We start from the raw sequence: 14,475 nt of genomic DNA, 5'->3' as shown, positions 1-14,475 counted from the left end.
AAGACTAACTTGAGACAGTGATAGCACATCTTGGTGACTGGTTTGTTGATGGGAAACATTCCGAAAAGGCAGTTTTTGGAGCAGAAGACGTCTGTGAATCCCCTCTTTTGGTAAGCCGTTTGGCCCTTCATCATGCTCTTCCTGGAATCACTGGCGGGGTCAACATTATCTTTGGAGATATCTGAAAAACACACATTATTACCTACTAGAGTGTCTATAGGGTAGGCATTGGGGGAGGGGGAGGGGTCAAAGATGCAGTGGGAGCAGTTCATCTGCGTCGCCTAACACGCAAGAGAAAAGATAAAGAACATGCATTTCTTAATTTATCTTAGTTTTTCAGGTTAGGTTTATAAACACACAATACCAAGACAAATGGCATTCAAAACAGATCTGCATTAAGTGACCTCAAAATAGGAAAATATCTGTGAAAACAGTAAGATTTAAACTGTAATGTATAGTTCCTTTGGGTGTTTTCATTTTACTTCATGCTCTTTTAGATTGAAAATTGCAAAGTCATGCACATATGAAGGCTAAATAACTGAGAACAAAAAAAAAAATCGATATATGTTAATCACTCACAAAAAAAGAAATCTTTAAAGTTAAATATAACTTTATATCTACCGTATTTTCCGCACTATAGGGCGCACTGGATTATAAGGCGCACTGTCAATGAATGGTCTATTTTCGATCTTTTTTCATATATAAAGCGCACCAGACTATAAGGCGCATTAAGCGAAACAAAACAGTCAGTCAGTCAAACTTTATTAAACGTGTTCACAATAACTCTCAACATTGTTCAAACGTTAATGAGCGTATTCACAATAACTATCAAAGGTGAGGGGAACCTCGTCCATGTTGGTGATGTGCTCTGGCCGGATCTTCTTTTCAGTGATCTTGTTTTTGCAGTATGCGCGGAAAGTGGCCAGCTTTTCTTGGTAATCTTTTGGCAGTTGCTGCGAGACGGTAGTTCGTGTGCGGATGGAGAGATTACGTCTTTTCATAAAACGAAAGCACCAAGAAGGAACGCCTCGAAAGTCATTGATATTCATGTCCCGTGCTAACGCTGTTGCCTTCAGTCGAATAGAGACTGTAGAGACACTTCTACCTGCTGCTCTCTGTTCAATAACCCACTGTTCAATTTTGTCCTCTAACTGTGGCCATCTCGCTTTGTTCCCTCGGAAACTCTGTGTGGTCTTCTTTGCTTGGCGCTGGTCATCTTCTTGCTTCCTCCACTTCCGTACCATTGATTCATTAATGTTGAATTCTCTCGCAGCTGCTCTATTCCCATGTTCTACTGCGTGACTGATAGCCTTGAGTTTGAAGTCCGCGTAGTAAGCGTGTCTCTTGACCGGTGCCATTTTGGGGTCCTTATACACACACACTGTAATATTATGGTGAAGCACAGTATGTATTACTCCGCGACGCTCCTGACTACGGTGGCCGTAATGCTGCAAGCGGTGCGGCTTTGTAGTTTACCAAAGTCGTACTAAAACATTTTGACAGAGCGCCGTGTACCACACAAAATCGCTTCGAGGTCAGTAAGCACAACCAGAATTAATCCATATATAAGGCGCTCCGGATTATAAGGCGCACTGTCGTTTTTTGAGAAAATTAAAGGCTTTTAAGTGCGCCTTATAGTGCGGAAAATACGGTATATAAAAAGCTCATTGTACAAAGGAAATTATGCAACATGTGTACTGCTCGTACCAGCTCTGAATGAAGCTTCAAAGAATGTTTGATACTCCTTTTACATTTTAGAAGGCATATGCTCAGCTCAGATGGTTTTATCTTTACATTTTTACACTTAAATATTTTCATACATATAAGGTGAATTAATACTTTTGTAAATTCAGTGTTCACTTGCTGAACAGCACATTCCTTGTGTTCCCTTACCTTTGCGTAGCTAGGCTTGTCTTTGACCTCTGTGGATGTAGAGGATGTTCGACACTGGTTGTTGTCGTCTTGGATGGACTGATCTTTCACCGGCGACCTGACAGACTTACACTCAGACGATAACTGCGAAATGTGGACTGGAGCCTTAAACTTTTCCTAGGAAAATAAAACATCAACAACGAACAACAACATTGACACTCTTGTTGTTCTGCAAAAGATTAAACTTTGTTTTAAGTAAAAAAAAGTTTTGTTGAGACTTTTTTAATATTCTTGTCATTTAAGTAAAAAGAACGCTAGAAATGAGCATTGGCACATGAGCCATTATTTGGCAGAAGAGAGATGTGGTTGCCAAAAATGTGTACATAAAGAAAGTTTAAATTCATACTTTGACCAATTTTACTTATAATATAAGAAAAAATTGGATGGAAACTGGATACTCACAATGTCCAGTTTGTGGATTAATATCTTCACTTCTTTCATTCTGCTCATTGCCGCTGATAATTTATTCTTCTTTTCTATAAAGAATGAAATCAAATATGGGTGGATTTGTTATGCAGTTCACATGCTATACTATTGGATGGATTGCCATGCAGTTCTGTATAGTTATCACTGTCCCCAGAGGAAGAACCTTCGAATGAAATATCTCAACAACGACTGGATGGACTGCTGTGGAATTTGCTTGAGTCGTACATCGGTGCATGAGGATAAACTCTGAAGACTTTTGTGATACCCCGACTTTTCCTGTAGTTTCACTAATTGGTCAAAGTTTAAACTTGTTCACTGAAATAGTTTGACATCTTCTACATAGATTGTCACAAAATGATGCAGACAATGGTGTTTTGTGATCCTGACTTTCCTCTTGAGCGACCAGATTTATTTTACCTGTATCTGAACAGTCAGAGCAATCTACATCCATCCAGTTATTTAGCTGACCTTGTTTCTTTTGATCTTCTTTCTCCACATTGTTCACTGTGTCAATGTCCATGGTCTCTTTGAGGTCTGCAACACTGGGGCGATTGTTGGGTGAGACGTCCTTCCTCTTCTTAGTATCACTGCTGTCGTTGTCCTGCTTCGTCACATCTGGTGTCAAAGGTGTCGCTGCCGAGCCGCTTGTGTCACCATCTTCTTCATTTTCCTCGTTTCTGACATTGTCCTCATCTGTGTCCATGTCCATGTCAAAGTCCACATTCATGTCGTCATCGCCATCGCTGAAGGAAATGTTTGTAGTGTCCTCGTTGCCACGAGACAACGTTGCCTCAGGTGTGTTGACAGAGCAGTTCAGAGGCATTTCCTCTGACAAGTCGTCCCTCTCTGTGTTCACCTCTTCATTTTTCTCATCCCCATTCAGCTCAGATGCCTCGTTTTCACTCTCCTGCCTCTTTCTCCGGCCACGGGGACGTTTCTCTGAGAAAGAAATTCTGACGTTTCTTTTGGTAACCGAAGAGGAATCTTTTGCAAAGAGAGAACCTAGAGGAGAAACAGGTACAGCCATTTGAGACAAGTACCGAAGCTCTCATTATTTATTTCTTATCATTTCATTTCTATTCAGCCGGCGAAGTCAAACATTTTCCGTTGGGTTCTATTGGGTTTCTTTCAAATCTATAAATACATTTTTTAAATCTTTCTCACTGTTCACCAGGTGGAAGATGAGTTTCTGACATTCTACAAGTTTAAAAACTGTTTTGCGCTTGAACAACACTTCAACGGTGACGTGGTGACAATCTGGCTCATGTCGCTTTACTGTTTGTTGCTTTTTTCTCTCATAGTGGGAACATAGAATTAGCATCAATAATAAAAAAAAATGTATTCTTGTTTATTGCCTAGTACTTGTCTATTAAAGGAGAGTTCACTCAACATTGTTGAAAAATAAATGTTGGTGGGGCTCATTTTGTTGTTTTAAGGTGGATCTTTCGCACAAGGTGGATCTTTCGGAATTAATGGAATTAAAATGATTTTAGGAGTCAATGAAACCACATCTCTGATACCAAGTCACCTGACTCCAATAATCAGTAATGTTTGATATCAAGGATTGATGTCAACGATTTTCTTACAAACCTTAGTTCACACATATGGTGTTTTAACAAGGAGCCTTTTTTTAAAGTCAAAAACTTAAGATGAGCATACAAATTTGAGAATTTGATTAGATCTTCATTCAACCTGTCGCAGCGCAAAACTGCAGCTGGTCATGGAGGTCAATCTTGGGCCAGTGGAAGAAAATGGAGCAATGCATATAACCAGCTTCAATGCCATAGAAGATGTCTGCATGGAAATCTTCTGTGAAAGACTACTATAACTCTGATCATTGTGTAGTAGGAGTGTGTCTACTGCGTACTGTTCATCAGAGGAGTACTTTCTGATTCTTCATCGTCTTCTTCAGCCTCACTGTTTTCAGAGTTGTGCTGCTCTGCATCCGGCTCCAATTCATCTTCAAAGGAAAGCAAGATATGGAAACATTTACAAGTGATATGGTTTCAATCAATTTGAAAACATCAACACAAAAACTTGAATAACTAAAGTTATGTAAATTACAATCTGATTTTTAATAGTAAATTTAGATAAATCATTTCATTGACAAACAAGTTGGGGCTTTTGTCTACTAAAACCTACTTAAATCTGCAGTTTAGACTTTTTTTACTTGTACACACACACAAAGACATTTTCTGCCAAAGAAAAACAGAAATGTGCAAGAAAGATGCAAAGAATAAGACCGCTGGCAAGTAAACATGGATGTAAACAACTCAGGTTTCAATCTGTAAAACAAAAAAAAGAAATCGGCTCTGCGACCATTTTGTTGAAGCAAAAGCAGTCAAAATGTTTGTAAAAAAATAAAAATACATCTACACCTTTAACTAGACACTCACCTGGGATCTCCATTTCCTCGAGAGATTTCCCTTCGAATCTGTCAAGAGATCCGCTCTCCATCGCCAACAGCAGCTCTGAGATTTTTGCGATGTCGCTAGCCGCCTCTGGAGTCTGATAATATTCCCTGTCGGTTGGAATGTCCCGCCCCAACAGCTTGGCTAGCTGATTAAACTCGTCACTCCTGAGGCCAAGAATCTGGAAAACTCTTGCGACGTGATTGTGGAATAACGCCGACCGCAGGATCGCCCTGTTTTTTGCGCCGCAACGAGCCGCAAAAGTGATGGTGCACTGCTGTCCATTGTAGTTGCTGGTGCACGGGCCATCCGGGATCCCGAATAAGAAGGGATTGTTCTCCTGCACGCCGCATACTACTCTCTTGTCCACGAGCAGTGTTATGGCAGCGAGCAGTTTAGGGGTCAACGTAACGGAAACTTTTTGGCCTCTGTTGCTCATGACATTGATCCTCACTGTGGTCTTAGACAGGATCTGCTCGGGCTGCAACAGGCTAATGGCAGCGTCCTCGTGGAGCTCAGCCTCTTCCCGCTCCTGGAACGACTTGAGCGTTGCTTGTGAGACTTGGGCCATGTTTTTGTTAAAGACAGACAATTGCGCAACGGTCACCCTGAGAAGCACAGTGTAGACCGGAGGGCTTTCGTACAACGTCAGGCTTTCTACTGCAGAAGCCGCGGTCTTCTCCAAGCACTGATAGAAAAGCTGAACATCGTGTATGAACGGCACGGTCGGCGTGCTGTCCTTTGATAATATCGGATGGGTATAGTTCCATTCTTTCGCGCACAGCTTCATAAATGCATCCGCTTCCTGTATCACCTTGCTGCCGGCGTCCCCTTTCAAAGCTCTGGCTAAGTTGATGTAGCCAATTTTCCTGAGCAAACTCCCCATAGTCTTTATGAAGCTTGGCCTCTCATAGGACTTTGTCTCCTCGTTGAAGCCACCAAGCTCTTTCACAGATTCGACAAGTTTGCTGATGTTTTCGGGTTTCACGGCGTCTGCAAAGCTACATATCGACTTCTCCTTTAACGTCAACAGGAGCCGTCCCATTTGCCTCAGCTTCTGTTTGATGTGTTCCAATCGGCATGCTTTGCTTTTGTTCCTGGGGTACAAACTCTGTGCCAGCTGCAGTAAAAAGGGATCATTGCAGACCTCTGATGAAATCTCATCTTTCTTCAGCGTGCTTAACATCGTCCTCACTTCTTGTGAGAGGTTTTGAGGGTCTGTTGACTCTACAGCAGCAACCAAAGTTAGGGCTTTAATCTTCTCTGATTTAGGTTCGTAGCTCGTCTTTGCCGGACACCTCTGCATGTGTCGCCACATTACCCTGCGAACGTACATGTTTTTACAATATAGACAGGATGCAAATGTTTTCGCAGTGATGTGCAGGTTTGCGCTTCTTCTTTTCACTTTCAGCTCTCCGCGGCGAGTCTTCAAAACCTTTTGGTTATGCATGTTATTTCCCCTGTTTCGTAACATCTCCAGCACCTCTTTCCGCTCTTTAGAGTTCACGCGCAACTTCAACAACGCGGCTATATCAGGCTCATCCTTTCTATGGGTTAAAAGGTGCCGCGAAATTTTAGACTGAGCCACCCCACAAACGTAACAGTAGTTTTTGTTGGTGACGGACGGGTCTTTGACCTCTTCATCAGAGGTAGAATCAACAGAGCTGTAGTCAGACTCGTCCTCCTCCTGGATGCATGAGGCATTGAGGGGTTGTTGCTCAAAGCTCAGCCCGTTGTTGTTGCTTGTAGAAGGTACAAAGTCTTCATCGTCAGCCTGCAATTATGGACGAGTAGTTTTACTCATTTTATAGAATCAAACACAAACAATGCCAATCTAGTATGCTTCCCAAGTAGGCCAACTTTAAATATTTTAATATTTTGCCGCTCCACCAAAAACATCTAAGTGCCCAGATTCTAGACATATACATTTGAGTTCCGATAGTTAGTTAGTTAATATCGGATTAATACCAGCATAGGAAAATGATCCCATAGCCAATCTGCAAAAAGCCTATAAACATTTTTTCACCAGCATCGGAAACTTACAGAACAACACGAGCACCCAGGCAGGTTAAATTGATAATAAAAATAATCGCGAGTTGTAGCTTTGACAACATTTTAAAGAAAGTATCTTATTTGCGAATGGAAATTAAAAAACATTTGCTGCAGCTATAATGGAGACACCCGTGTTTAATAAGATAAATACATTAAACACCTACACTTTCATGCTCAGGTGAAGATGCAGCAGAATTAAGGTCTCTTTGTGATGCATTCAGTTCCGCACTGTTTTCCTGTAAATGTTAGGGAGACAGAAATGTAAGGGAAAATATGAAAAACACAACATGAAAACAAAACCTGAGTACGGCAAGTTGTCTGCATTATTACTGCATTTTTTCCTCAATTACTTGGGAAAGTGGTCCTGGAAAAGGTTGAGATGCCATATTGTATTGGAAGTCACAACATTGAAATCATTTTCTAATATTTGCAATAAACAGAGGAGGGCAGTACAGTGAAAACCTTTGTAGACATGTCTGCAATAGTTCAATACTTGAACTTGAAGTCATGACATAATAAGCAAAAACTCTCTACGCAAAAACAAAGCACACATAGATAAAAATAAGAAAAACCTACCCCTGAACGCCACGGGTAGGATGAGTCCCCGTAGCTGTAAGTTATCTCCTCGCCTGGAGATATTTCTGTCAACGCAAATAGGCACAAGTGTGGTTTTCCCTCAAAGACAATTTTCTTCATCTCACAGTTGGGACTTGTGTGATCGTCATTCACGAATCGTCCAAGGGTCCCATCCTCGTTTGCGGCATCAATGCTACAGACAAAAATACTTTAAAATGAAACTTAAACCACTCTCTTCATATATCTGATTTACCACACTGACTGAGATTGATGGTGGTGACAGATTGTTAGATATGTTGCAATTCTGTCGAGGCACGGCATCAGACACCTGCTGTACTCAAACAACTCAGTTTTAAAAAGGGGAGAAAACATTTTATTGTTTTTTATGTCCACTTACAATTTGCCTACGTTTCCAAATTCACAATCTTTACAGTAAACTGGCGTTAAAAATATCAGGTCAATTTACTGCGCACACACACATACATACACTAACTGTAATTCCTGCAGCATGCATGGAGGAGGGTGGTGAAAAGGTTGACTTGATTTGGTGACATCAATCTTTCCCAATAACAAACGTCAATATAGACTATTTAAAAACAACTTCCCTCCTTTAATGACCGATCAGAAAAAAAGCAGCAAACTCACCGCCAGCTTTTTTCATTCCACGAGAAGTCAAACAAATAATTGTTCAGAGTATCGCCACACTTCTTTTGACTGGTTTCTTTTAGAGAGAAGATTTTCCCCTGGTACTCAACAACAAAGGTGGATGCTTCAATGGCTTCATGGGTAAACACACCTCTCCCTGTAAGAGCAAGAATAAAATCACAGTCCAAATATGACCAATCATCCCACTGATAACTCTTGATCTTGTGCACGTCTCTCTTTAATAAGAAATCTAGATCTCACTGGCTGTGTTTACATGGAATAAAATAACCCATTAATGAGAATATTCCCGTTATGATTACTAAATGTAATTATATGATGTTTGAGCACAGGGAATCTGGTTATTCATGTCCCTGGTTACATGATAAGTACTTTTAATGCAATGTATTTGCTTGGGGGCTGTGATGTTTACAAAAACATACCAGAGATGAGTGCGACTGGAAAACTGTACATTTACTACCACTTGACAACTTAACTGCAACTTCTTCCCCACTTCGTTTGCCTAAAAAGCTTTCAATAACATATCATTGTCATTGTAACATCTCCGGATCGCCAACAGCTGTATGGCCTGAGCGCCTCTCTATTTCACGCACACACAAACACAATATGAACTTAGCTATTCCTGAAAGCAAAACAGCATCTGTTTCTATAAAGAGTTAAGTAACAGAGAATCAAAGAGGCAGACCTTTAAAGGGGTCTATATGCCTTTCCTTTAGGAAGGGTTTGTCTTTGCGAGTCTTTATGTGCTCCAGGGCATCTTGCTCAGGAGTCAGTTGCCTGCTTTTTTGTTCTGCAGCATCTGTAAAAGTTATCAAAAAAAATTGTAAAAATTATAAGCATAAACAAAACAAAGAACAAAGTCTAGTAAAGTCAGTTTCCACTAGAAGGTAATTATGGTTTCTAACTGGCACTGCAATTTCTTAATTGCATTTGTATCGTCTCATCATGTTTCTTGTGATTATTTGATTTATGTTATATAATTTCAGTTGTCAAGTGATAAGTGATGTCACTTATGCAAATGAAAGTTTTCTAAATAACAGTATGAATATTACAGATCACATACCACTCTGCTGAAGTAAAAGATCCGATTCCTCATTGTCTTCCTCAGCATCACAGTTTTCAGAGTTGCCCTGCTCCACATCTGGCTCCAATTCATCTTGAATGAAAAGAAAGATACAGTTTGTGTTCATTCGTAGTCTAAGAAGAAATGTATCTCTACTTAACAAGCACTGGCTGGTCAGACACGTGTATTACACTGGATATGTACCCTCAATCTCAATTTCCTCCAGAGAGTTTCCTTTGAATTTTTCAAGAGAGCCCTTTTCCATTGCCAGGAGAAGTTTAGATATTTTTGCAAGTTCCACAGCTGCCTCCGGTAGCCGATAATAATCCCTGTCCGCCCGGATGTCATGGCCCAACAGTTTAGCCAGGTGATCGAGCTCGTCGTTCTCGAGGTTGAGAATCTGGAAGACTCTTGCGATGTGCTTGTGGAGATGCACCGACCTGAAATGCTCTGGGTGTTTTACGCGACACAGACTAGAAAAGGCCCTGATGCAGATGGCTCCGTGGAAGAGGCTTGTAGGAGAAGAGTTGGGCCTTGCAAACAAGAAAGGGTTGTCTTTGTGAACGCCGCATGCTTTCCTCTTACTCACGAGCAGAGTCATTGCGGTGACAAGTTCAGAGGTTAGCAGGACAGCAACGTTTTTGCCAGACCTGTTCTGAATATTTATCCTGATGAAGTGCTTGGACAACACTTGGGTGGAGTCGTCTCTCTCCTGGAATGTCTTCAGTGTCATTTTTGAGAGCTCAGGCGCACATTTGCTTAAGACTGACGCTTGTGCAAGGGTCACTCTGCAAAGGGCATTGTAGACCTGCGGGTTTTCATGCTTCTCAAGGCCTTTGATGGCAGAAGCCGATGTTGTTTCCAGGTACCTGTAGAATGCCTGCACATCACACGTGAATGGTATGGTGGACGGTTTTCTTACTTTTCGTCCACTCATCGAAGCGAGGGCTGTGTGGGAGACGAGCTTAAACCATTGCCTCCCACACAGTTTCACGAACGTCTTTGTGTCCCTCATCATCTTATCACTGCCGTCGGCTCCGGTGAGGACTATTCCGCAAATTTTCTTCAGTGAATTTCCTAGTCTCAAAGCCAGACTCGGCTTGTTGTGGCTCTGCATCTTTTCATCGAAACCAGTGACGTCTTTGACAGCGTCAATGACTTTGTAGAAGTTTTTGGGTCTGATAGCATCTTTGATGCTAAATATCGACTTTTCGTTCAGCGCTAACAAAAGCCTCCCCATTTCTCGCAGCTTCTGTCTGATGTATTCCTGCTTGCTTGGATGATTTCCATACCTATTGCATAGGTACAGTGCCAGCTGCATTAGAAGGAAATCATTTTTGACGGCAGATGCAATCTTATCTTGTTTCATACATAGGAGCGTCTTCCAAACGGCAGATGGAATTTTGGGGGAAAATAGTGACTCCGCAACAGCGATCTCGCTTAAGACTTTTGTCTTGCCACCCATTGCAGGTTTCGACGCTGTCCTAGAAGGACATCTGGCCACATGCCTCCACATCTCCTTACGTCCAAACATGCCTTTACAATGTAAACAGTGAACATGTGTTTTAGTAGTGATCGCTGTGGTTTTTGGTCGCCTCTTCAGTTTTAGCTCTCCGCTGTTGTTCTTCAACACCTCTTGGTTATGTTGGAAATTTCCCCTGTTACGCAGTTCTTCAAGTAACCTTTTTCGTTCCTTGGAGGACCTGGGCAATGCCAAGGCTTCAGCGATACTAGGCTCTTCATCGGCATGCCTTAAAATATGTCGAGAAAATTTATTAACACCTTTCCTGCAAATGTAACAATAATTTTTTGTGGTGGGAAAAGTTTCTTTGGGGTTTGCTGTAGCCGTGCGAGGTCTGTATTCTTCATCAGAGCCTGAAGCAGCCTCGTCTTTTCGCTGGGTGTATGAGGCATCGTCTGGTTGAAGCAAAAAGGTCCCTGTCATCTCTTTAGAACAGTCTAAATTGGCAAAAGGTGAATTGTCCTTGCAATCCATTTGACTGTTGATGTTGGCAAAACCGTCATTGCCACAACTTGGTCCGCTGTCAGGTAGTTCCTTGTCATCATCATCAGAGCAGGAATTTTCAAAGCTGGAAGCTGAGGAGTCCTTGCGCTGGAAATACAGTTAAAACAAGACATTTTAAACATACAGTACATCACTTTATGCACACACAGAACTAGAATTACCGCCTCACGGTTGCATGTCTCTGTCAACCAGTCATGATGCAATTTACATTCATGTCTGTCCAAAATCTCATAATTTTATATTATTTTCCTATCAGGAATTTGTGTGACATTGTCTTAATAAGCATATGAATACCAAAAACTATTGTTGTCAGGTCAAAGTGAACTTTGACCTCCTAGATCTAATTAGCACATCCTTGAGTCAAAGTGGGCGTTAGTGCTGAATTTGAGCAGTGTGCATATTTTCCGAATACAGCAGTTCAGTCTTATTTGCTGAAGTGGCCAGAAAGAGGTAAGGTGAATAGTCTTTTACATACCCTTATATTACTTGATGTTGATGAAGTAGCATAAGAATATGAAGTACTGGATCCATCAAAGGACGCCTGTAAATGTCAAATGTCAAAGAAATATAAAAATTTGACACTTGAATTTTTCTGCATAGCAAACTACAAATCTGAGTCACTTTGAGTATTGCCTTAATACTAACTCTGTGTTGGTGAGAAGAGTTCAACATCAAATAAATAATACAATAAATAAGCACATGAATAAATACATAAAAAATATATAACCTTAATTTGTAAATTAAATTAAAATGTTCCCCTTTTAAAAAAATCTGTTAACATAATTAAATGTTATCTCATCCTGCTCCTTTCCATAATAAAACTTTATTGCATTTAATCTGTCATTCTAAAAAAACTATTGATCTAGTTGACTATCTCGAGTCAAACCTTACATCTAAAGCATGGCATATACACTCAACTGCCAGTTTATCATATTTAATATAATCCGTTTATATATTACTTTTGTATTATATTTGTCCACCACATTTATATCAATGAGTGTAGGCTCTCTCTAAAAACTGTTAGACTGCATTAGTTTTAGCTAGGTATATCTAATAAAGGCAAGTGACTGTAATTAAAAAAAACAAAATCAAAAGCAAGCCTCCTTCTTTAATGCCAACTCACCCCTGATCGCCACGAGTAAGATGAGTCCCCGTAGCTGTAAGTTATCTCCTCACCTGGAGATATTTCTGTGGCTGCAAACAGGCACAAGTGTGGTTTTCCCTCATAGACAATTGTCTTTATTTCACAGTTGGGTCTTATGTGATCGTCATTCACGAGTCGTCCAAGGGTTTTGTCCTCTTTTGATGCATCAACGCTGCAAGCAAAACACTCTTAATGACACTTAAACCCCTCTTAAAATGACTGCACCTTACAAAGTTTTCTTATAAAACGTGTATGTAAATTGTAGAGAAATTAACAAGATTTCTTTCTGACAAAACTTACCACCAGCGTGCTCCTTCCCATGAAAACTCAAACAAATACTTGTTAATAGTATAACCACATTTCTTTTTGGGCGTTGTGTCTTTATGAGAAAAGGTGTTCCCCCGATATTCAACAACAAATGTGGATGGTTTAATCGCCTTGTGGGTGAACAATCCTCTCCCTAGAAAAACAAAGATTACCAGGAAAAATTATATCATTGTAATGACCAATTTGCATAACTATTGAGTTAACATTTTTATTTTTACATATCAAAAATATATAAATATATAGAAAATATATAGAAAAATGTTGAGGATAACACAATAAAGTTAAAGTTGAACTTGTTTCCATTGCGGTCCTCTTTCCAGGAAGACAAAGATAGCAATACAACTAACTAAGATAACTAAGGCACTCTATCACATAGGCCACATAAAAAAAAAATACATCCTTCCATATACAGCAAGGAAAGAAATATATATATGAAATTATATTACAGGGCTGACTTGATTTTATTTCTACAGCATTCCATTCAACTCTAATGCTGCCATGTACCATGATCATTGTTTTACTCCCTCCAAACAAATTCCAATAAATAAATATTTTGAATCAACAATTCAAATTTTTCCCTCAGTCTCCCTTAACTCTCAAGTTTAACTCTAAACTGGGTCAATGTACATTTTCCAAGAAGGTCTTACATTTTAGTCCTAAAGAACAGTTAACAATTAAAAGTGAGTATATATGGGCATTTACATTTATTTTGATAATAGTCTACGAATACCAGTGCATGTCTCGTTCATAATTAATCTATACAAACATTTACCAACTGTATTATAAAACACAAATGTTTAGCCTCCTACATCTTCACTGGAAGGCTCCTATTTCATTCCAAACGCCCCCTCTAGCATCCAGTTAATGGCTTTTTGAATTAGTTACATCTTCATAACAGATGTAAACAAAAACTGACCTGTTGTCAACTAATACCAGATATACCTTCATTTTCTGCCATCAGAAATGTACCTACCCTTAAAGGAGTCTATAAACCTTTCATCCAGGAAGGATTTGTCTCTACAAGCAAGTATGTGCTCCAGGGCATCTTGCTCTGGAGTCAGTGGCCTCCTCTGCTTCTTCATGACAGCTGGAATTTTTTCCAAAGAAACTTTATTAGTTTGGTGAGATGAAAGCTGCTGAGCACACTGTTTTTTGTAAATATATAGTAGATCATATAGAGTTTTTGCTGAATGCATTTGCTGATCTACACATACCAAACCGCTTTCACAGGTTAGTTAGCCAATAAAGACAGCTTGCGGCTACTAGTTTTGTTTACCTTTATGAAACACTGTGACAAAAATAACGAAACATTATGTTTGTGAAGCAAGTAAGGTTTGAGGATCCAACTTGGTTAGTTGAACTACAAAATAAGATTAAAGCATATCACTGAGGCAGCTTCTCCCAAAGCGCACTACATTTATTTCTGTATTGTCCTTTTTTTACTTAAGAAAGATGTTCCTCTCTATTGTCAGGAAAGACATGTAAAATAAAAATAACATTTTCTATCTGCATTGGTTGCCAATTCAATAAAATAAGCTAGGCTCTGTGTACTTAAGAAACTTCATGTGGGCATAAATAGAAATGTTGCAACTATGACCAAAGAAAAGCAAAGCTAGCTACCTGGCTATGTTGGCTTTTATCTGTCTAATTGACTTTATATTTTGTTAAAATAAATTTTGTATCTGACTGTTGTTTACTTTCTAGTGCACACATGCCTTTTTTAGCATGCTAACATAACCAGCAAGTGGTGAGTAAGCTCGCAGTGGTTTGTCAACACTGTGCCAATTGATTTGACTTAAATACATGTACTTTCAATAAATATATCTGTTAAATGAGTTTACCTTTGATTCAATGT

The 14,475-nt window shown here is 39.8% G+C and overlaps 1 protein-coding gene across 3 annotated transcripts in view; it reads right to left on the bottom strand.

Moving 5' to 3' along the window:
- Positions 1-9,410, bottom strand: part of LOC129097029 (uncharacterized) — a 33,180-nt gene extending 23,770 nt beyond the window's left edge. For all 3 annotated transcript variants that reach the window (XM_054605708.1, XM_054605709.1, XM_054605710.1), the window contains exons 1-13: positions 9,328-9,410; positions 9,124-9,216; positions 8,746-8,859; positions 8,043-8,199; positions 7,398-7,590; positions 6,986-7,057; positions 4,755-6,543; positions 4,226-4,318; positions 2,827-3,360; positions 2,335-2,408; positions 1,894-2,049; positions 256-281; positions 10-144 (exon numbers count right to left, since the gene is read on the bottom strand). In XM_054605708.1, the coding sequence (XP_054461683.1) occupies positions 10-144; positions 256-281; positions 1,894-2,049; positions 2,335-2,408; positions 2,827-3,360; positions 4,226-4,318; positions 4,755-6,543; positions 6,986-7,057; positions 7,398-7,590; positions 8,043-8,199; positions 8,746-8,859; positions 9,124-9,216; positions 9,328-9,388 (3,497 nt within the window). In that variant the 5' untranslated portion in view covers positions 9,389-9,410. The remainder of the gene's footprint in view (positions 1-9; positions 145-255; positions 282-1,893; positions 2,050-2,334; positions 2,409-2,826; positions 3,361-4,225; positions 4,319-4,754; positions 6,544-6,985; positions 7,058-7,397; positions 7,591-8,042; positions 8,200-8,745; positions 8,860-9,123; positions 9,217-9,327) is intronic.
- Between the last annotated feature and the right edge of the window lie 5,065 nt (positions 9,411-14,475).

This window comes from Anoplopoma fimbria, chromosome 10, assembly GCF_027596085.1.
Source record: "Anoplopoma fimbria isolate UVic2021 breed Golden Eagle Sablefish chromosome 10, Afim_UVic_2022, whole genome shotgun sequence".
NCBI classification, from domain to species: Eukaryota; Metazoa; Chordata; class Actinopteri; order Perciformes; family Anoplopomatidae; genus Anoplopoma; species Anoplopoma fimbria.
This window is presented reverse-complemented; position numbering and strand designations above follow the sequence as displayed.